This window comes from Lutjanus erythropterus, chromosome 14 (assembly GCF_056507025.1).
Source record: "Lutjanus erythropterus isolate fLutEry1 chromosome 14, fLutEry1.hap2, whole genome shotgun sequence".
NCBI lineage: Eukaryota > Metazoa > Chordata > Actinopteri > Lutjaniformes > Lutjanidae > Lutjanus > Lutjanus erythropterus.
Genome location: NC_139330.1, coordinates 3,514,658 through 3,537,500, shown reverse-complemented (window position 1 = coordinate 3,537,500; position 22,843 = coordinate 3,514,658). Strand labels below are relative to the sequence as shown.

At 37.8% G+C, this 22,843-nt stretch overlaps 1 protein-coding gene across 2 annotated transcripts in view; it reads left to right on the top strand.

Annotated features, from left to right (window-relative positions):
* znf365 (zinc finger protein 365) overlaps window positions 1-13,860 on the top strand; it is a 16,938-nt gene extending 3,078 nt beyond the window's left edge. The window contains exons 3-7 of one of the 2 annotated variants that reach the window (XM_084736273.1): window positions 979-1,288; window positions 1,541-1,712; window positions 3,244-3,290; window positions 5,229-5,441; window positions 13,552-13,860. In XM_084736273.1, coding sequence (XP_084592399.1) covers window positions 979-1,288; window positions 1,541-1,712; window positions 3,244-3,290; window positions 5,229-5,441; window positions 13,552-13,564 — 755 coding nt within the window. In that variant the 3' untranslated portion in view covers window positions 13,565-13,860. Of the gene's footprint in view, window positions 1-978; window positions 1,289-1,540; window positions 1,713-3,243; window positions 3,291-5,228; window positions 6,003-13,551 lie in introns of those variants that run through there. The other variant, XM_084736272.1, reaches the window with a different exon arrangement.
* Window positions 13,861-22,843: the final 8,983 nt, after the last annotated feature.

The window sequence follows — 22,843 nt, the reverse complement described above, 5'->3', positions numbered from 1 at the left end:
AAATATAAACTTACATTAAATAATTAAAATATGAAAGCAAATAGATAGGGGAAAGTTTAATACAAAGGTAAATAAATACAGAAGCAAATTAAAACAATTAATGTGACATTTTATAAATTTATTAATAGGGATGTAACAGTTTAATGAATATTGTGATGAAAAAATGTTTTGACACTGTTTCAGATTGTGGAGATATCTGTGATATTCCTTGGTTAATTATTATTATTATTTTTTTTATTTAATTTTATGAAAGGGCTTCTACTGAATATTCAGGCTGAGACAATTCAGGCCATTTTTTTTTGCACATGCATAGTTCGTGGCTGGCAATTTTTATTTAATTAAGAAGGAAAGAGAAACCAGAAGCACTTGAAATTAAAAGGAAAAGCAAATTTTATATGAACAAAAAAATGCCGTACACATTAGATTCATTATTTAATGCAGGACAATTTTCAAGTTGTCCTTTTAAAAAAAAAAGGAATATCACAATCAATATCTTACTGTGGACCTTTTTCAATATCTTAGTGTGGACCTTTTAAACATGGTATCATCACACCTTGAGTTTTTATTATCATTATATTATGTTTTATTTTTTTTGTTTTGGTGGTTTTTCCACAGTCTGACAGTTACAGATGACCAAAACTTCCAAAATCAAAAATAAATAAATGACTCACTAAATAAATGAATATACCAAAAAGTGAGTGAAGGTTTGGAATCTGATCTGGGGCAGATTTATTTAGTGTATGTCCACTTCAGTCTTTTTTTAAAAAAAACTTTTTTAATTTAGTTTATTAAATATGTCACAGCAGCGACACTTTCTTGGCTTTAGACGGCGGTGATTCTGTGCTGGATGTGATCTGCAGTGTTGGACTGAGGCAAATTAAATTTTATGTTCCTTCTTTATATTTGGTGTTATAATGAAGAAACAGGAGCAGTCAGATGATCATATAAAACTTTTTTCTCTGTTACTTTGACCACCAGAGCAGAACTCGTTCTCTGGTCTGGAGACGGCAGCGGCCTCAGCCGCGGTGCGCCGGCGGCTCGCCAGCATCCTGCGGGCGGCTGACAGCACCATGCAGCGCCGGTTGGCCAAGGTGAGCACGGAGCTCGCCCAGACCGACACGGAGCTCCTGTGTGAGCGCGCTCACTCGCAGCACCTGGCGCAGGAGAGGCAGGAAGTTGCGGAGAGGGAGAGGTCGCTGAGCCGGCAGGTGGATGTGGCTGTCATGGTGATTGCCGCGCTGAGGGAGCAGCTCAACGCCTCGGAGAATGAGCTGGAGCGACGAGAGAGGTAAACGGGCAGCGGTGTTTGATTGATGTGAGCTTCTGAAGGCCTGAAAGGTGGATTTCTCTGATTTCACACTTCAAATGTGTTCCTGTAGTTTAAAGCCTTTAGTGTCCTCAGAGGGAGCTGTGTGACATCTGATAAATGTCCTTTAGTATATACATGTCGCAACACGAGATTTAACTGGACCAGTCAGATTTGAAAATTACATTTATTCTGTTCTCTGTGCCAAACTTAAATATCATTTTTGTTTTCCAGGGAGGTGATAACGATCCAGAAGTTTCTGGAAGCGGCGGCTCGACAGGAGACGTGCGGTAAAGTAAGAATCCAGCGATTCATCGAGAATCTGCTGAGACGCATCGCTCTGGCCGAGAGACTGGTGGAGTATTACCAGGTTAACGGCAGCCCGCCACAGTGCAACCACTACAAGGTACAACAACACACACACACACACACACTTAGGTGCACTTGAAGTAGGAAGAGGAAGATATTTTAGCTTTTACTCCAATAAATTTATTTGTCAGCCAAAGCTAAGGCTAGGATATTTTGTGAGTTCATTTGGTTTATTTTGTCACAGCTTGCACACATCTCCCAGCTTTTGTCTTATCATGTTTAACCATAGTTGCCCTTGTTTTTTTTTTTTATTGGCAGTTGCAACTTGAATGCAGTAAAACTTCAAGTCTGAGCCACTACTACTTCTGTCACCAAGATAACGTTCATTTGGTTATGCAGGGGTCAGCAAAAAGGATTGCCTGCTTGCCCATGGCAAGTAAATCTTGCCATTTGTTTAAACTGGCTTACTCCCTCTGATCACAATTGCATTGTCTAATTTTAAACTGTATTTTTGTATTTTATTGTCTTTTTAATATTGTGTCTGCTTTTATGTTGATGATGTAAGGTGACCTTGAGTGTCAAGAAAGGCGCCTATAAATAAAATGCATTATTATTATTATTATTATTATTATTATTATTAACTCAATCGGACGTGGTTAAAAAATGCAAAAATAAAACAAAAACAAAACAAAAGCCTCACAAAAATGGAGCTTTGTTGCTTTTCTTATTTTGCTATCATATTAAACTAAAAATCTTTCATTTAAATCATTTAAAGACATCACTTTAGATGGATATTTTTCATGATTTTCTGACATTTTATAGACATTGCAGCCGTAAATTAAACAGGACAAAAACTGTCAGTAGAATAGTTGACGGAACAAGTGGAAATAAAACATTAATAATAAACCTTGTTATGTGCCCGACTATTCTGAGGTGATTTTAATATTGAGCACAAAATTAGTTTTTAAAAATATTTGAACTTTAGTTAATCAACAGTGTGAGGAAGAGATATTGTACCTTTTACTCCACTATATTTATTTGTCAGTCATATTTACCGTTTACTTAGCAAAGTAAATGTTCTGCACACCCACACAGACGTTTTTAATCACCCCAGCTGATTACACATCTGGTCAGGTGAAAGTTTGGTGGTGATATGTTGGGAATGGACTGGTTGGACAGCTGACATTTTGACTTGTCAGAGCAGGAAAAACACAGGTGGACTTATTAACAGTGACTACAGCTCAGTTCCATTAAGTGTCTCAGTCACAGAGTCATTCTGTGATAAACGGACCTCCCCTACGAGGAATGCAACAGTCATGAATACACCTGAGAGTTTTCCTGCTCTGACAAGTGAAAATGTTGGCTGTGCAACAATACGTGACAAGGTGAGATGCCCTGCCCTGATACTGTGGGTACAACTAAACCAACAGAAGGATGAGGAGGTCAATCAATCAAGGTAACATAAAAGAAAGCACGTGTTTGTGTGGATTATGAGTGAACAAGGGCTTTAAGATTTTATGTGGAAAATCAGACTCCTCTTATAAATCTGAACTATTGTCTACGTGTGGTTGGTGGGTGTTGTCTTGAAAACAAAACCTGACCTTTGACCTTTTCTGTTTCCCCGTCAGCACCAGCAGCCAACTGATAATGGACCTCACAGAATCACGAAGAGCAGGTGAGCGGTGCCTCCTCATTGGCTCGTATGACGCGGTACAGCCCTGCAACTCAAACAAGAGTCAAAGGGGGATTTAATTTTCAATTAATCACACACAATCTAATCTCTGGTCACGCCACAGTTCGTCACGGTTATAGAACTATAGAATTGCTGAATAAATAAATGCATTAAGTGATCATATGAATGAGTACATTTTCTATTGTAAACCTTCTTGACAGCACTAAGAGAACAAAGAGTCAAAGATCTTGTCAGCTAACTCTGGCACATATTTACCCTGCCCTGCTGGGGTTCAGACATGAGTAAACGGGGCAAAGTTCCTTTGTATCAACTGTGTAACCGTCTTACAGTCTCTTGGTGGTTGCTTATTATCCTTATTACTTCAATTAATGTTAATTTAAAAAATAGATATCTGTGGGGAAAAATTTGAAATCTGTTTGATCCAGCACCAGCTGTTCAGTCACACAAGACATTTCTCTTCAGGATTTTTATCCTTCACTTCAATTTGAGACAACTATTAATTCTTAGAGCATCACAAAAGTGTCCATAAGGATTTAAATTTTATACCAAGATGAAAAAAGGTAAAAAACAAACTCAAGATCAACATAAAAACACTGAAACAAAGATTTTGAAATATTTCTGTGCACGTTTGACTCTTCAGGTTCTAGTTTTGATAAAAGAAAAGAATCAAAGTGAAATAACTGTGGCCAGTGAACAGGTGACAACAGGTGGGTCAAAAAATGCCGATGCTTTGATAAAGATATTTAACGCAAAGGTGTTAGCATAGAAAAGACTTTGCATTTTTGCATTTTTGTTTGTTTTTAACAAAGGTATAAGTTATTAATTCAAAGATGGCCCACCTTTAGTTAGATAGGCAGGGAAAACCCTGCTATGGACAGAGTCAGCAGGAAAATGGATCATCAGGCAGCCTTTTCTGACGGGAAGCTGCCGTTATACAGATCAAATATCTCTCTCTACAAATGAACCAGACTCCTTTAGCAAAAACAGTAATTTTACCCCACCAAACATGGGAGCTGCTGGTCATCTGCTGCCTCAGTTGATTAGTTTGCTTGTGTTATTGTGTGACTTTGGTGAACCTGTGCTGTGTTTGGTGTTTTAAAAGTTAAGTTTGACTGAGGCAGCGATAGACCAGCAACAGAGAGATATATTTGGTTTATAAAATAACAGTAGTTTTGTGTAAAATGTCTGTCTGACAGAGATACAGAAATAAAAATATTCTGACTTAACGTAGACTTAAACTGACATTGATGTTTTTACATTTTCCTGCTGACCCTGTCCTCAGCAGTACAATGCTTAGCTTCCTACACCAGTACTCCTGCTGCTTCTCCAAACTGGGGGCAGGTCAACCGCCATCTACTGTAGGTAACAGACTGACTGTCGATAAGTCACTTCAAATAATCCAAACTATCCCTTTAATCACGCTCAGCTGTAAAAAGGCTTACTGCTCAGCAGGAATCGCAGGTAAACTGCAGCTCTGCTCTGCTGTTGGTCTGAATCAAAGCCAAGAGGTGACAGAGTGGCTGCTTAATCATTCAGGAGGACCACTGTGTTATCTGTCAGTTCCTGTGTCACCGCCATGTTTAATTCATCACTAAACATGTGACATTTTGTCCCTCCGCTCAGTGTCTGGAGTGGGATTACCCGTCTGTCTGCTGCTCTGTGTGTGTGTGTGTGTGTGTGTGTGTGTGTGTGGGTTCATGTTTGTCACCTGAGCATCATGAACACCTGCTTTTGTTCAGTTCAAGTAGCACTTTCACTGCTCTTTTCTTTGTTGAATTTAAAGGTGTAATATGTGAGGCAGAATGTGTAATATATGTGTACATGTGAAATAATTTACGTGTATTAATTGTGTTTATCACCAATATGTGAACCTCCTTCCTAAGTTTATTTGTTCATGTTCAACGTTCATGACATTTCCAGGTCAGCGGGAGGTCAGCTCTCCTCGTCTGGTCTCCATGACAACAGAACCCACTCGTCCTCCCAGTTTGGCGGCCGTCCCGCGTTCTCCAAAGCGGGCGGGGAACGAGACCGGGAGCGGGAACACCGGGAGCGCCTGGCCCAGTCGTCCAGGCTGTTCTGCCGACCCGAACACAGAGACGACATCTGGAACCACCAGCGCCGCCGGTCTGCCGGGTACGAGGCGTAGAACTGTAGAGAGACGCCGGGGAGAGGGGGTGTCAGCGAGGGGGGTAAAACTTTATTTAACATAATGACTTTATTCCAGTGTGTTAACCTATGGAAAAGTACTGTTAGGTCACATTCACATCATATTCCTCACTCCTAAAACAATATTGCTGCCACAGTAAATCAAAAAATCAGTTATTAATTGATTTAAAGTGAATATTTTCTGGATTCTTTGCTCCTCTCTGACAATAAAGTGAATATATTTGTGTTGTGGACAAAAAAGGATATTTGAAGACGTCATCTTTGGAAACCACTGATTGACATTTTTCATCATTTTCTGACATTTTATAGACCAAACAATTAATCAAGAAAATAATCAACAGATTAATCGTCAATGAAAATAATCATTAGTTGCAGCCCTGCTCTGGTAAATTAAGTCAGGACTGATGCTCTTCTTCAGGTAGAAGAGATGGTCCATTATGTTTAGATAAACTTTTTATTTTTTTTAATCTCTAACATGGCAGGATGGCAGTAACCTCCATGAGTCATGGCGACATTTTTAAAATGGCATTTTTAAAGCAGAAAATAAAGCAGTTGTTATTTTCACTTCTGCAAATTTGTAGAAAACGTGGGAGGATGTTCACAAATGGAGCAACTTATAATCTTAATTGAGAAACATTGTCAGTTTTTGGTACAATAAATAAAAAAATCCAACAATATTTTTTGCATTTGCATACATATTATGTAAAATACTTTTCAGGGGTCACCTGATGCTGGGCAGATATTAATAAAATTAAGGAAACCGATATTTTTAACCGATATAAATTTCCCTTAAAAATGAAAATCTTTATGTCAAAATTTAGAGCAACACAAACTCCACAAAACTTTGTTGAAATGCCTTTAAGTAAATGTTTAATTAAAGTAAACATTTTCCGCTTTATTATGATTTATTTTATCTGCAGTCAGTTAAACAAACAGACTACCAATTCCTGTAACATTGTAATGATGTGAAATTTGTTGAGGTTTGTACCAAACAAACATTTTAAAAAATTCTGATTTGGTTCTGCAATTTGGATTTTGCACTTGGCAGTACTGCAGTTTTGATAATGTTGCAGTTACTTGTGCAGCTCTACTGTAAAGAACATAATGCAATAACAAATATTACTGCATGACCTCATTGGCATCACATAGTTTTCAAGTTTTTTTTTATGTAGTGCTGTGCACATTGTCACAGATTTCGTACTTTTCCATAGATTACTTTACTGAAATAGACCTTTATAAAGTGTTACACTGGGTGCTTTTTCAGCCGGATGTAAATGTGGGTAAACTTTCAGTATTCGAACATGTAAATGAATGACTCTAGCTTCTAGTCTTTTGTCTCATTTGTCAGCACAAACTACAATATTCAGTACAGTATAATAGGTATTCTCAGTATTTAGTGATACTTGCGTTCTGAAACTTCTCTTCTGTATTTTAAAGAACTTTCAGGTAACGTCTTTTTGTATTCATCTCCTGATCGATATTTAATTACAGTTCAGAGGTCTGATTGTGTAAACAAGTTGTTGAATTTTGAAGGACGTTTTCTTCCTGAATCGGATGGAAATAACGAGGATCAGTAATTCCCAGTGATGTTGATGACACGTCCTCTCCTCTGGTTGAACCTTTACATCCCGGCCCGGTTCCCCCGAAAAACTCCCGATCAGTCCGGTTATCTTGTCTCCGTCTGTGCTTTTAAGGCCAAATGGCAGCGATCACTGCCTGTGATCATCTCGATCGTCAAAATGTTGGTTCGCTCAAACCCTCCGCCGAACAGTGACTGTCCAATCACAGCTTAGCAACCGTAACTAAGCTTTGAATTCCTCCACATGTTGAAGCAGAGTTCATGGAGCTGCAGGGAGGAGCTGCTTCGTAGATAAAGAGTTTGGATGGTGGAAAGGTGGATGAAATAGATTAAACAAGCTGTAGAGCTGAAATGTTTAGTCGATTTATTAATGAGTCGATCAAAACAAAATTAATCATGAACTATTTTAATAATTCATTAATTGTTTCAGTCATTTTACAAGCAACTCACATGGTTCCAGCTTCTTAAATGTGAAGATTTGCAGCTTTTCTTTGTCAGTTACGAGTCTTTGGACTGTTGTGTCGGACAAAAGAAGTACACCGCCATGTTTCTACAGTAAGATTTTGATCCCGTTTGAATTGCGCCATGAATGAAATTAAACGTGTACTTTAGCAGAAGCTTAGTTATCTTTCCAGCAACAGCTGATAAAATCTGCTGGTGTTGTCAGTTCAGATGAAATATTTAAATATGCCCTTGTTAATGTTTTCAGCTCCATATGTACAGTGTGAGAACAGAAAGCGTCAGAGACATAATGTCACAGGGTTCATCCTCACAGATGGAGTCGGTGTGCCAAAATCTAATCTACACCATCACCAACACTTTATCTGTAATATAGTGTTTCTTGATTGAAATATTGTTTGATTTGGAACTTTTTCTGTCTTCCTCCACCAACAGCTTCCTCTGAGATGGTCAGAAAGACGCTTCTAGTGGAATTTTTTGCAGCATTAAAGCTTATTTACTTACTTAGGTGCATCAAAAATACATCATCTGTCCAGTGAGACAGTTTAAAAACAGTCCAGTCAAAATGGATTTAGTTTAGACAGCGTCTTTTTCATTAAGTATTTTAACACATAAACAGAATTTTCCATTTAACCCACAATGCACACAATGAAGATGAACATATTAATATTTGGGGTTTTAAAGATGTAGCCCTAAAACAGATGTATATATGATGGTAAATAATAACTGAATCGATAAGGAACTTTTTTTGTAATTGAGATGTTGTTACATTCTGCCATCACAGCTCTGGTTTGGTTTGTAAAGCACAGACAGGAGTTTGATGACACCCGACCTGAGTCAAACTAACTTTGCATGTAATTCTTGGCTTTTCTTCTTCAAGGTTCACTACATGAGGACCAATCCAGTCACTGTCAGGAACTGTACATAGAGAGAAAAGTTAGATAAGTTGTCTTGGAAAAACTTTATTGTGATTTTTTTTTTTTATTGTTTCTGGCAGTCATGGTCTCATGTAGCCAATCAGCCACTGGTCTGCTCTCAAAGCAGGATTAAACCAGAGCTGTAGTGGAGGGTAAACTTAGGTATTCTCACTTTCTGCAGATGGGTATCAGTTTCATCTCTGTGCATCCAGTACGTGTTAGCCTAGCTTAGCACAAAATCTGGAGAGCAGGGAGAAACGGCTAATTTTGCTCCATCAAACGTGAAAACAAACCTTCAAACAACTACAAAGCGTCTGTTTTGTTGTTAAGAAATGCACAATTTCCACACATTTAATGATAAATCTGGAGATGTTCTATATTTTTGTTATTGGCACACCAACACTGAACGCATCTACTCAATTTTAGCCCCTAAACAACTAAACATCCTGCTCTGCCTCGCTCCTGTCACTACAGATTTTTAGTCTTTTGTTGCGTTTCTGATTGGGCAACATCAAGTGAAATGCTGCACACGTATGTTTGCACATATAGCATGTCAGTGAAATGTGTTTGGAAGCTGTTTTTGTTCACGTTTGGTGGAGCTCTGCAGTTTCATTATTTAGGAAACTGCATATTTTACCCTCCACTACATCCCCGGACTAAACAGGCCACGTACATGCAGGCAGAGTTCGGCCCTGGTCTGGAGGACACCACACATAAAACGAATGTACTCTGAGTTAATCTATAGCTCATACTGAAGAGATGCTGCGTTTCAAGACCCTGTCGTTCAGGCTTGAACGGGCACTCGTTCACACAGAAACGGGTGGAGATTCTCCGATCACAAATGAATGACGTCGTATCAACGCTTTCCTCCAAAGTGACTTAACAGTGCCGTGAATGCATACAGTCCATTTGCAGTATACTAAACAGCTCATGACAGCTTGTTTAATAGAATCATTCCTGTCTCTGCATCATTCTGTACGATATGTTTACCCGTCATTTTTGCACTCATCCAATGATAAGAATGTATATGTAAAAGACGGTATTTGGTGTAAAATGTATCTTTGCTGTCGGTGGTTTAGGTTTCGTTGACAGTGTTAATAGATATTTTGTATACAAAACTATTGTGTGTTGTCAAGTGGAAGTAGTAGTCCTACAGTACTTTAACTTGGCAGAACATTTATCTGGGTCACGAACACGAATCATGCCTTTTTTTCATTTTAAACAGGGTATTTGCAGGTCCTGGAAAGGTCCCTGAAATTATGTAAATTCAAGGCTTTCAAAGTTTTATCCAGCTAATGAAACGTGTTGAGTGCAGTTTTCAAATTTTAAAACGTAAAGTACGAGTCAAAAGGTTGGACACGCTTCTCATTCAGTGTTTTTTCTTTCCTTTTTTATATAAAAATGGTTCAGATTAAGAATCTGAAATATGAAAGAGCAAAAAAAAAACTGCACACTTGAAGGTCAACAGGTGTGTAGGAGAAGACGGGGTCGACAATAAAAAGCAAAAAGACTCTCGTGCTCTCTCTTCTGCACTTGAAATCAGATTTAATCAGATTTCAAGATTGAAAAACAGCAATGCAAGATAAGATTTTCCTCTATTAGTCCAACAACAAGGAGGATTTCAGTGTTATAGCAGAGTATTAAATAAACCAGCAATATACAAAAGGGGAAACAAAACAATATGAACAGTTTAAACAAGAGGAAAAGTAAAGATAAGAGCAATAAATTGATGTTGCATATTTAAGTCAAAATCAGAGTGAAACAGAATGAAGTGACAGTGTTTAAAAATTTTTAACTGCAAGTGCGTGAGCCTTTTTGCTTTTTAAGAATGTTAAATATAAAACACATTTTCCTTGTTTGCATATTGTTGCTCACTACATAATTTTATAATTTCATATTTCATAGTTTTGGTGTCTTCAGTGTTAATTTACAATGTAGGAAAATAATAAAAATAGAGATTAAACACTGAATGAGGAGATGTGTCCAAACTTTTGACTGGTACTGTTCATTATGGAGTAGTATTCTTCATCATGAAGACTCTTCTGCTGGGTTACGTGATGATTTTTAAAATTTTCTAGTCGTTTCAAGTTTGTTAATTTCAGTTAGTTAAATAGTCAGATTTATAATTGGCATTGAAAAGGTCAGAAAAAGTTGTAAATCTTTGTGAATAGAGCTTTTTTTTTTTCAGGTGTCCTTTTCAAAGACCTGACTAGCAGTTGTGTCAAATTTATTGGAAGTTGCCAGTTTTTAAAAGGGACAGGTAACCTTAAAATCAAACATGCAGATTTTACGTCTCACCTGCAGCACTGTTTAGCCATCTAGATTTTTTGGATGTGAGTTGCAGAGTTTTGGAGATATCAGCTGTAGAGATGTCTGCCTTCTCTCCAGTATAATTAAACTAAATGGCTCTCAGTCTTTCTCCAGAAATCATGACCAGGTTCTTCAAGATAACTCACAGATTTGTTGGGAGCAGTTTTATGTGGGAACTGCTTTCGTTCTGCTAAAAAGAGAAGAGAGAGAAGGCAGACATTTCTGTGGTCAGTATCTCCAAAACTCTTCAACTCTCACAAAAAGTCTAGACAGATAAGCAGCACTACAGGAGAGAGGAAAATTGCTTTTGATTTTGGGGGTGAATTGTCCCTTTAAGCCAAATGGTATCCTCCTTTTCTTCAGTCAGTTCAACAAACTAAGTCAGACTGATATGTTACAGTTTCAGTGATACCTGATACTGTTTTACAGGCTAAAAGAACATTAGCCATCAGTTGTTTTAATGGCTTTATGGGCCCTGAGGGTAAACTTGAATTTTGTCAGGTTTCCTCTCCACTGCTTCTTGTTACCACATAAAAAGCTGATCCAGATAAATTTGGACAAACTGCCCACTGAGTATTCCAGAGATCCGCGTGTGATCGCACTTCTGAGTCCTTCAGCACTTTGGGAGTTCAGGCACTGATGATCTAAGCCCAAGTGTTACTGCTGCTGCCAATTAAAAACCCTGTTTCTCTTTGCTTTTCAGCATAAAAAAAAACAGCCCAGTGTCACAACAGCGAAACAGTCATGAAATGTAATCAGTAGATTTGTGTAGAAGGACAGCAACTGTCATTTTTTTTTATGACAGCATGACTTTTAAAGTGATGAGGATGAACGTACTCTAAAGAACACAGGAGACTGGATTCAGTTCCCATGTGAGACAAATAGTCAGTGTTGACTGTTTTAAAGCTGAAGATGATAAGAAATTTTGTTCTTGGCTCACAGCAGGGTCGGGCACAGAGGCAGAGCTCAATGTTGTTTTTCAGTTGCTCAGTTGAGCAAGTGGGTCAGAAAGAGTGCAGCACTCAAACTGCAGCATTTTGAGCGGCGCATCATGCTAAGAGTGGCGCCGAGTGTTTTTTCCTGCTGATCAGATGTGGACACCGTAAGGAAGCTGTGATTTTAACACAAACCATCATCATTTCCTTTACCTAATCAAGCTGCAACCCTCACCTGAAATATTTCTCAGTAAGCTTTATTTTGAAAGTCAAACTGCACTGCACTGAGGAAGAGCGTAAAGCTTTTCTCCTAGTTTCTCTTGAAGAAATCAATATATTGGACCCGACTCTGACCCAACAAATACTTGTGCAACTTAATGAGAAAACTTTTTCATTCATTTTTCCATATTTTGTCAGTTGGATTGGTTAAAGTGTTGCCTTTACCAGCAGGCAGTACAACTTGAAAACCAGTCCTCAGGTAGTCTGGCTCACCGGATGCACACTGCGGGTATAAGTCCTGCCACTGGTCGCTTGCTTCAAGCGGCATTGCAGCGTCCTATCTATATTTTCAAAGTCCCCGGGAAACAAGAACAACCTACAGACTGGGACATTAATGGTAACATGCTGACAGCTGTAATGAAATGAGAACAAGGTGTATTAGTTTGAAAGTCCTGCAGAGGGTCACGGAAAACTGGCAAATTCATGTCCATGCACGCAAATCTAATGGATTAAATTTCACAAACTGTCCTGAGACTGATGGAAAGAACCAAAGTATGTCCTCATACGTATCAACAGCACGATTTTCTGATTTTCAGTTTGAATGAGCAACGTCAGCCCTAAAGTCACAGAGCCTGATCAACCCGTGGGTTCATGTTCACTAAAAATCAAAGCGGGGTTTTTAATGCAAACAGCAGCAGAACTCTTGAACGGTATGTGTGTGTATATGAGTGTGTGCGGTGCTCTGTTGCACTGTTTCCTTTAGTGTGTTAATGGCGCTCGCTCGGTCACTGGAAGGTGGTGGAAGATGCATGAGGCAGCCCTACTACTACTACTACATATGTAGCTATTGTGTTACTGTGAAAGCATGCTTCATATGTAGCAAAAAAAAGCAAAGTACTTATAAAATACTGTTATCTTGTACTACTATGTGTACTTTTGTAGCAGAGCGAGGTCTATTTTAATGGTACAGTATTTGAAGGAGAGTTGCACTAAACCAACCCAGAGCGCTTTATCTCAGAGCTGTTGGATTTCATATGAAGGGAGTGTTGTATACCGGACAATCAGGTTTGGAAAATAAATTTAATTACTTCTGTGTTTTGAAATGTTTTGGGGAAAATGTGCAAGAGAGAGAGAGAAAAAAAAAGCTGGAGAAGTGGGTGAAAACATAACCGAACAAGTATTCTAACTGGACTTAATGTTAGTTTGATTATGACACTACTACCTTTCTTGCCGTGAGTCGGTAGAGATAAAATTAGTTTTATGTTGTTGTAAAACTGTTTTCTCGCCAGGTTTGGTATCCTTCGGTTCATCATGTTTGTCTGTAGGGATTTCGTTTGCAGAAGTAATCTCTAGTTTTGTGCCTTCACTCAAAAACTCTGTAGTCTGTATAACACTGTGCAAAATGCAATACTGTGAAGAACTGGAATACTTTTTATGTTGAAACTTGTCGGTCTGTGTGATAACCATCGAAGATTAAAGAACAAACATGACAACAAGATCACTGACATCATCTGTTTTTGTTGATTTTATTGAAAAGTTTTCACTGGATTTAGAGAATGAGTGTAATTTTCTATCTTTAGGCCTCATTTCAAATCTAGTCATAACTATTTTTTCCCCTGAGTTTTAAAAAATACTGTAACTGAACTGTTTTGTTGCAGTACCCTCAGATGACCACTTGATGTCAGCCTCTGCTGCTACAGGAAGGCAGGGACTGTTGTCCTGCTGTCTGGAATTTCATCTGGATTTTTGACTCCACTTCTTCCCAAGTGATTAATTTGCAATATTTGACTAGTCAGGGGTTTTTTTTATGCCCTTTCTGGCTGAAAAGTTTCTGGGCCTCCTGGGACCGTCTTTATAAATCTCTGTAGTGCAAAGAAAAAACAAGAAAATTCTTAGAATTATGATGTTTTCTAAGAATATGACCTTACAGTTAAAGGGTCAGTTCAACCCAAAATGAAAAATACATATTTTTCCATTTTAGACCTTTTTTTTCTACTAGAAATAAAAAGATTCACAGAAAGAAAACTGGAATCAGACCACTGAAACGGACAAATTCCAAACTGAAAACGTGCAATTCTGAAGAAAAAAAAACTAGATGTATAACAACAGTAATGTTGCAGATATTTGAAATAAAAACTCAAATACAAGATAATGTTTGCAGAGGTTTGAATTCTTTTTTCATCCCATCAAATGATGATCCAAGATTTCAAAGTTTAGTATTACATTTCAAGCCTTCAAACATTTGTGTTTGCCGGTGTGTGTCGGGTATATCAGATTTTTGGGAAAATCATATCTTAAACTATACATTGTATTGATTAATGTTACTTATGAATTAAATATTTACCATCTTTCATTTATATTTCTTGCAACAATCATGCATCCTGCTTGCAAAAAGTCCAGTGTCCATAAACCACTGTGTCTTTGGTAAGTTCAAAGGATCACTATTGAATCCAAATGCCTTTAATGTATGTAGATAACAGTTTTATTCCTGGTTTTGCAGTTTCCCTTACAAAAGGCAGCCATGTTGCAGGATGTTTTGCCACTCAGACTGACCGAGGGGGCATCTCCCCATATATACCCTCTATAATGTCAGAGAGCTCCTAACTTATCCTAAAAAACCCTACTTCTAGTACCCTCTGACATTTTCTCCTCTTAAGAATCTCTTAGGAAACTTGATAATCTGAAAGTTCCTCATGCTGGGCTCAGGCTTCTGGAGTTGGAGGCCACTCTACCTCAGATGACCTGCCAATCTTAGTCTTAATCATGGTGGACGACCTGCTCTACCTGAACCACAACCATCTCCAGGAGCAGCTCTTCTTACTGGGAAGATTTATGACTGCAGCTCCTGGTCTTTTATTTAAGAAACGCACAGAGAAACTTAAAAAGTTTTGTACAGTGACCCAAAAATGTCTCTGTGGGTGAAGGAAAGTCATGCGGTGTGTGACAGCATGACTGCATCCAAACTCTTCATTTCTGATGATGATGATGATGATGATGAAAATGGAGCGTGTTTATCAGCAGACACAAACACACCCACACACACACACACACACATGAAGCCACATGATGATGACGACGATGTTGCCATCAGCTAATTATATAACTTAAAGAGTATGACACACCCACACACGCATAAGTTTAAGTTTGCTGCAAATAATTACACAACACATTTGTGTGCACAAGATTCAGATACTGACAGGACAAACCGGACAGCTGCTCCAAAAGCCCCAAATAATCTGAAATGTCCCCAAAGTGAGTCAGTATATGTGTACATTAGATTTAGAATATTTTCACCACTTTACCTTGCAGTAAGTAAGCTTTTTCTGATGGGAAACTGCTGTTGTATAAGCTAAATATCACTCTGAAAAACAACCAGATTCCACTGACAGTAACAGCAATTTTACCTCACAGGACACGTGAGTCGCTGGTGTAACGTTGCCTCCATCAGTTATCAAACTGACTGTTATTTATGTCAGTCGTCTGTAACCTCCAGTGGAAGATCTTTTGTTGAGATAATTATCTTTTCTTCTTTGGTTAAACTTAAATCTTTGAGTTTTACAAACCCCAAAAAAGTTGTATTTAAAAAACTTTTGAGCAAATTCATTGAAGTGAAAGTGAATGATGGTTAATATTTTAATATTTTCAATTAAAACCATTTAATTTTCAAGCAGCGAAACCAAACCAAATTTTTTTGAGTTTCTAAAACTCAAATATTCAAGTTTATCTGAAGAAGAAAAATAAATTATCCCAACTAAAGATCATTGGACACTTTTCAAAGTTTATTTCAAAGCACAAGAGTTTAAGTTGGGCTCAAAACTTTAAAATCTATGGCAGTACCTTGTCTTGAAATGTTGAAACTATTTTTTTACAGAGTAAATCGATTCTTACATTCTTTAACTGTGAAAGTTTGTAGCGTATACACAAAAAATATTTTGTTAACTAAATTTTGATCATGACTTGTCTTCTTGAGTCTCCATAAGTTCACTATGGATGGATCACTATAGTTTTTTTTTTTTGCTTTGTTTGTTTTGTTGTTGTTTTTTTTGGCCAAAACTGTCTCTTTGGATTGTGAAGGTTGCAGACCCCTGGTTTAAAGTTTGAACGGTTTAGTTTGGATTCACCGAAGTCACACAATAACACAAACAAACTAACCGATCGATGCAGTGACAGTCGAGCAGCACCCGTGTTTTGTGAGGTATGAAAAGTGAAAATATTCTAAATGTAGCGTACACTTAAACTGATACTGGGGTTTTTTTAGGCAGATAAAATACGTCGAGCTGCTGACTCTGTCCACAGCAGTTCATTTCTTAGCTTCCTACACCAGTACTCCTGCTGCTTCTCTAAACTGGGAACATGTTGACCACCATATACTGTGGTAACACACTGACCATGGATAAGTATCTCATACAACCCTGCTTCAAATAATCCAGACTATCCCTTTAATTTATCCTCCATGTAACTGCACTTTTAGACATTTTCTATCGTAGTTTGTTATTTATTGGCCGACTCAATATGAAACATATGGTTGGTTTCTTGGGCCTTGTGTGTTAATCTGAGTATGCCTGTGTGTGTGAGTGGATGCTGTGCGAGAACATAAGGAAGAGATTACCATGACAACACAGTTTTCTTTTCCCTCCCAGGCGTTGGTGACTGTTTCTCAAGTCCAAACTCTCCAGGGACCAAGGGAAAACACAAATATGTTGAAGTGGTAAAACTCAAGATTCAACCACACAAGTGCAGCTTTTTGTACGTCCTTCTCTTCCTCTACTTCAGAAACACTGCCCAAACCCGACCCGAACCCATCGGGTCCCGTCAGGTTTAGGCACAGATCACAAGCTCTAATAGATCTTTACTTAACGTGTCCATCTGATCGCACAATTGTTGTTGCCTGGGAATTACTGTTACGCTCAAATTTTAAAAGAACATTTAAGTCCTCCCTTCAACATCCTGTCTTTGTCGTCTTAAAAATCTGAAATCAATTGGAAATTTCCTCACTGTACAAGCAAGCATTTGACATCACCAGGTGTTAGCTTCATATGTGGCAGATGTGTTTTTTATTTGTCTTTATTTCTTGTTTGTTTTTGCCCAAATTCAACAGTCCATCTGTGTATTGGGAAAACTATGTGGGATATGAACTCGAGGGCACGGCAGAATGTTTAATGGCTTGTTATGTTATGGTTCCTAACTGCATTACAACGTGTCAACAAATACTGCAGGCTAGTGTTGATCTTTCATGGTGAGAGTAAACACGATAACACAACGCTTTGACGTCACATGGCGCTCTCGGTCCACACGCTCGGCAGTGAAATCATCGCTTTGACGTCGGACGGTCTCTGCGGAGCAAAATGTGTTTTCTGAAACTGTCACGCAGCCGTATCGGTGTGAGGATCTGCAGACGGTCACCCTGCAGGCCAACCACTGCCTCGGGCCATGTGGGCCACAGATAACAGATTTCTGCAGGCAGAGACATGAAAATCAGACACAAAGCTGAGCTGGTGCACCGAGACGGAGGACAGAATGCATCGTTTTTATCCAAAAAACACTTGAGGATGCAGTTTGTAGAGGTCTTAGAATTTGTAGCAGAATTTTCCATGTAATTGGTGTAATTAATGGTCCAACAGTTGTGAAATTGCTCCTGGGATAAACTCCACTTCATGGTCTAGTTCCTCAGTAGAACCCAGGGTTATGTGTGATGTCACTGGCTGCATGTGAAGGTTCCCTGTGGGACCCTTGGGCCTCCAGATCCAGTTTCCTGTCTATACCCTGTGGACCGAAGCCTCTGTCAGAAAACACATTTGGATCCACTCAAGTTGAAGTGTCTGAGGGACAAAAGCACGCAGACCTCAGATCGTCCTTATTTAGCCTTCGCCGACGCAGATTCTGATCAACGCAGCATCGTGGTTTTCACAGGAGATAAAACTGCTGCATGAAGCAGAAAACAGGCAGAAAAAGAAGAAATGTGGCTTCTGAAACGTTCAGTCATTCCCAGAGACTGGATCGTGACCCACAAGTGACCCACAAGTCACGGGAGATTTTATTTGGGTCACCAAATACATGAAAGACTGTGGAAGAAATTCTGAAAATTTCTGCAGTGAACCTTTTACAAAGTCGTGGAAACTCAAAATTTCCAGGCAGCTTACTTTAATGGAGTTTTGCGTTTTCAGCCCGAGAAAGTTTTACCAACTACAAATGTTTTATTGAGACAAATTACTTTCCTTCTTTAGATGAACTTAAAAGCTTTGAGTTTTAAAACCCCCCAACATCTTTGTTGTCTAATTACATCTTTTTTCTCATTTTACATCTCATCTTATGTCCTCCTCATCTTATTACATCTATTTTTGTCTTGTTAAGTCTTTTACATTGTTGTTTGTCTTGTTAAAACTTTTTGTCTTATGTCTTTTTGTTGTTTTTTCATCTTATTGCACTGTTTTTAGTTTTCTTACATCTTTTTTGGCTTTTGGAGAGAGCGATATTTGGCTTTTATAACAGTGTTTTCTTCCGACAGCAAGGTAAGGTGGTGAAAATATTCTAAATATAGTTTACACTTACACTGATACTGATTTTATTTGTTGTATGGCGGTACCTGCTGGTGCTCCTCTCTGCCTCTCCAAATGCACCGACTGTGGATAAATACCTCATACAACCACACTTCAAATTATCTGAACTATCCCTTTAAGATTAACATGACAGCAAACCTCCAAAGAGTCTGTAGTGTACACACAACATGCAGACCTCCTGCTGTTTACTGTTGTGTTATAAATATACAAGGCTGTGTGTGTGTGTGTGTGTGTGTGTGTGTGTGTGTGTGTGTGTTTGGCCGGACAGCGACAGCCTGTTGCAGCACAATAATTCATCCTGTTTATTTGATTTGGACGACGACCTACGCAGGGCTTCCACAGTTTGGCTCCACATCAGGGCTAAAAGCGTCCGAGCTCTGAATCACGCCGTCTATTTTCAGCCTGCCTTCACGTCCCACTAATAAAAACACCATGTTGCTTCAGGAGAACTGCGTCGTCACGCACTGATCGCACACACACACACACACACACACACTCACTCACTTGGGGGTATTTTTGGTGTACAAACGAGGCCTCGGTGTCACATTGTGAGTAGGTGGGTGTCAAACTGACTTTATGAGATGAAGATGGTGGAGATGAGGGGAAGTGAGGAGGTGAGCGGCGTGAGAGCAGAGCTGTGTGTTTGTGTGTGTCCTCATGATCACGGCCTCGGTGTAAATTATCTTTTTTATTGTGGGTATCAAGAAGTCAACACGTGGGCGTCCTGCTGGATCGGCGGGCAGGAGGAAGTACCACATTCTGGATTCAGATCCGGCTCTGTTCACACTGCATGAAACACAGTCAACACACTCATCTGGTGGGTGTCGAGGGGATGTTTTCATTATCTGTACCCTCAAATTTATTGAGTCATACTCTTAGATTACTTAAAGGGCCAATCCACCGATTTTCAGTGGTAGAAAGTACATAAAGCCCCTTTTGCACTGGACAAAAAAACCCACTAATATTTAGCTTTTGTATTCAATGGGAAAGTTGCAGGGACTTTCTTACGTCTTTTACTTTACATTACGCCCTTTTTCATCTTATGTCTCTTTTGTCTTGTTTTGGCTTTTGCGTTATTTTTCAACTTGTTTTGCTTTTTTTTTCCTGTTGTGTCTTTTACATTGTTTTTCATCTTAAGGCTCTTTTGTTGTGTTGCTTCTTTTATGTTGTTTATCTTCTTTTTCCATCTTTTATGACTTGTTATATCTTTTACGTTGTTCTTTGTCTTGTTACATTTTTTTCGGCTTGTTATGGTTTTTTTTAGAGTTGTTATGTCTCTTTTGTGTTGTTACAACTTTTTTGTCTGTCATGTGTGATATGCACTAATGAGTACACTAAGGAATCATCTTTTCTATGTGTTTTATGAGATAAAAAGTCACAATTATGAGATCAGAAACTATAATTATGAAATAATGAGTCAAAATTAAGAGATGAAAAGTCAAAAGAAGTCCTAATTGTGATTTACAAAGCCAAAATTAAGAGATGAACCCCCATTTTTGAATTTTGAACCCCATAATTATATGGGGTTCAAAATTCCAAATTAAGAGACAAAAAGTAAAAAAAAAAAAGTCAGAATTGTGAGATAAAAAGTCAAAATTTAGAGATAAAAAAGTAAAAAAAAATACTGTAGATACTTTTATTTCAGAATTATGAATTCTATCTCAAATCTCATAATTATAACTTTTAGTCTCATAATTTTCCATGGAGGATATTTTTTTCTTTCACTGGTGGAAATGGTTTTCCATACAGGACAGACTGTGAGGACCTGCAGCAGTCTGGTGTCAAAGCAGAACCATCACAAACCAACAAACCTCTCAAACACAACATATGTGATTTTGCTAAACAATGAGATTTTGATATTTTTAAAGAATGTGGAAACAAAACACCAGGTCTGACCTGGGTCACATCAGTCCTGTCCCTCCCACCGCTTCCTGTGTCTTTGATCACAGTAATAAACACAAATAAAAAAAAGTGTCTTCACAGGCCGACAAATTCCACCAAACAAAATCTCCTTATCAGGTTGAATTTCCATAAAGTAGGTTGTCATCTCTGTCTTTTTATGAGCATGTGTGTGGGTGGGTGTTTCCCAGTAGAAAGACGTCCAAAAGCGCTGCCTACGTCTTTAGAAAGAGAAATGCCACAACAAGTGAGTCACGCTCACATCCATGAGTCACTGTTGATCTTTGTGGGGACTGAAGTGTGTTTCTTACCCACGAGAAAACCAAAAATCACACCGCTTTTTTATTACTGTTTTATTTCACTGGCCTTCCTGCTGGACCAGAGACCAAGAACTTTTGATCCCAAAACAGCCGGGGACTTTCATTCTGGGTGAAGACAACATCCTCTTCTGGGTGGGATGGAGCATCCACTGTCCATGACATAGCATTTTATTTCTGGCAGAAAGGCGGTGGGATGAAGTTTTGTTTCTATGACAACAATATCTCGAAAGTTCCTATAACCACCATTGTTGCACAGTCAAGCATCGCCAGTTACAGTTACAAAAAAGTAAGACATAATTAGATAACAGTTTTATACAATAGGGATTATTAGTAGGATTACTACAAAAAATGCTGTCACTAGATGGATGGCATATTTATTTACTTAAATTTGAGCAATCATCTCCAAACTTTAATTTAGTTAAAATCACTAAACTTGGATTTAATTTTTTATCTGGATTTATTCATTTTAAACTCAATTTTTCTGACCTCCAATTAGAACTCAGTTTATATTAAATTATTATTATTATTATTATTATTATTATTATTATTATTATTATTATTATTATCATTGGCGCCTTAAATAAAACATTGACATATGTACTTCACAGTGAGCCTGTGCGCATCATGTGTGTTTAATCTCTGCAGGGTTTTTCCCTTCATTGTCAGTGCAGTCCATTGTATTCGAGTAATGACTGGGGGCAAAGATCATTAAAAGTTAAATATTCTATGGTATCCTGGGTATTGTAGTGCTTTCTGCCAGCTAGGTAGTTGGATTTAAGAGCAATTAATTCATTCACAAGGATATTATCTTTGGTTATGTACAGTGATTAGATGACAATAACAACTGTATTTTATCAGTTTTTGAATGAAACTTTTATTTTGTGTCAGTGAGCACAGTGCTGATGGTTGTTTGACTACATGTCCCACAATGCACGAGGTGTAAACTGTGAAGTGCTCCCTGGTGCGGACGTGTTTGACAGTTATTCAAAAATGGGGCACTGAAGACGTCAAGACTGAGCGCTTCTGAGTCTAAATCTGTCTGTAACATTCATTTTATCATATATTTCTGTGTGAATTTTCTACGTGTAAATGTTCACGTTTTCACAGACTAAAACCATGAATGTATGAACACGTGAAGGAGCAGAATGCAGATTTACAAGTGGTGTCGTGCTGACCAAAGAGACGGCAAAGTGGAGAGCTCTCACTCTGCCATTAGCTTTGGCTACTGAAACGTCATCAAAAAGCGCCTCTGGAGATATTGCTGGAAGCTTCAGTTAACATATATTATTCTGTGTTCAGTTTAGTTTAAAGCAAGATTTGCATCTCAAATTAACATGAAACATAACATACAATCCATCTAATCTATTGTCACGTGTCTCAGTATCATTTTTAACTATTTAAACTGCAAAACTTTTTTATGCAGTACCATTTACACTGGCACCGTTTAGCTGTCAACTTTATTATTATATTATTATATTCATTATATTATATACAGTAGATAGAGGATATCTCATCATATCTATTTTGTTTATTCTGCTTGTTATATCCATTTATTTGTTTTTATCATTTTATTCTTGTTATGCTTCTAATCCCATTTTCACTCATATTCCTGTTTTTATCCATTTATTCCTGTTGTTGTCCTTTTGTTCCTATTTTCTTGTCAAAGTTTATTCCTTTTATTCTCTTTTTTTATCCTTTTGCTCCTGTTTTGTCCATTTATTCATATTTTTATCTACTAATTCATGTTTTGTTTTTTTTTATCTTTTATCCTAGCAACTTGTTTTGGAATAATATCCTTGGATGTCTACAATGACAAATAAGATGTTTTATGTCTTATTTTTGTACAATTGTTGTATGAAACCAGGCTCATAAACAACTCATAACAGAGTTTTTTCCACTAGTTTTTTATGTGTTAATTTTTAATTTTTGTTTGAATTCATTTTATTTTCAGTTTCCATAATGACTTTGCTCCATTCAGTTTAGTTTATTAATTATTAATTATTTTTATTTTATTTTATTAACAACTTTAAAAATATATATATATGTACTATTTTACTTAGTCTGCTAAGTATGCAATATTGTTTCAGTTAGTTTTTCACGATTTTTTGTTTTTATTTCAGTTATTAATTTTTTCCCACACCTAGTTTTATTTTTCAGTTGAGTTGTAGTTCACT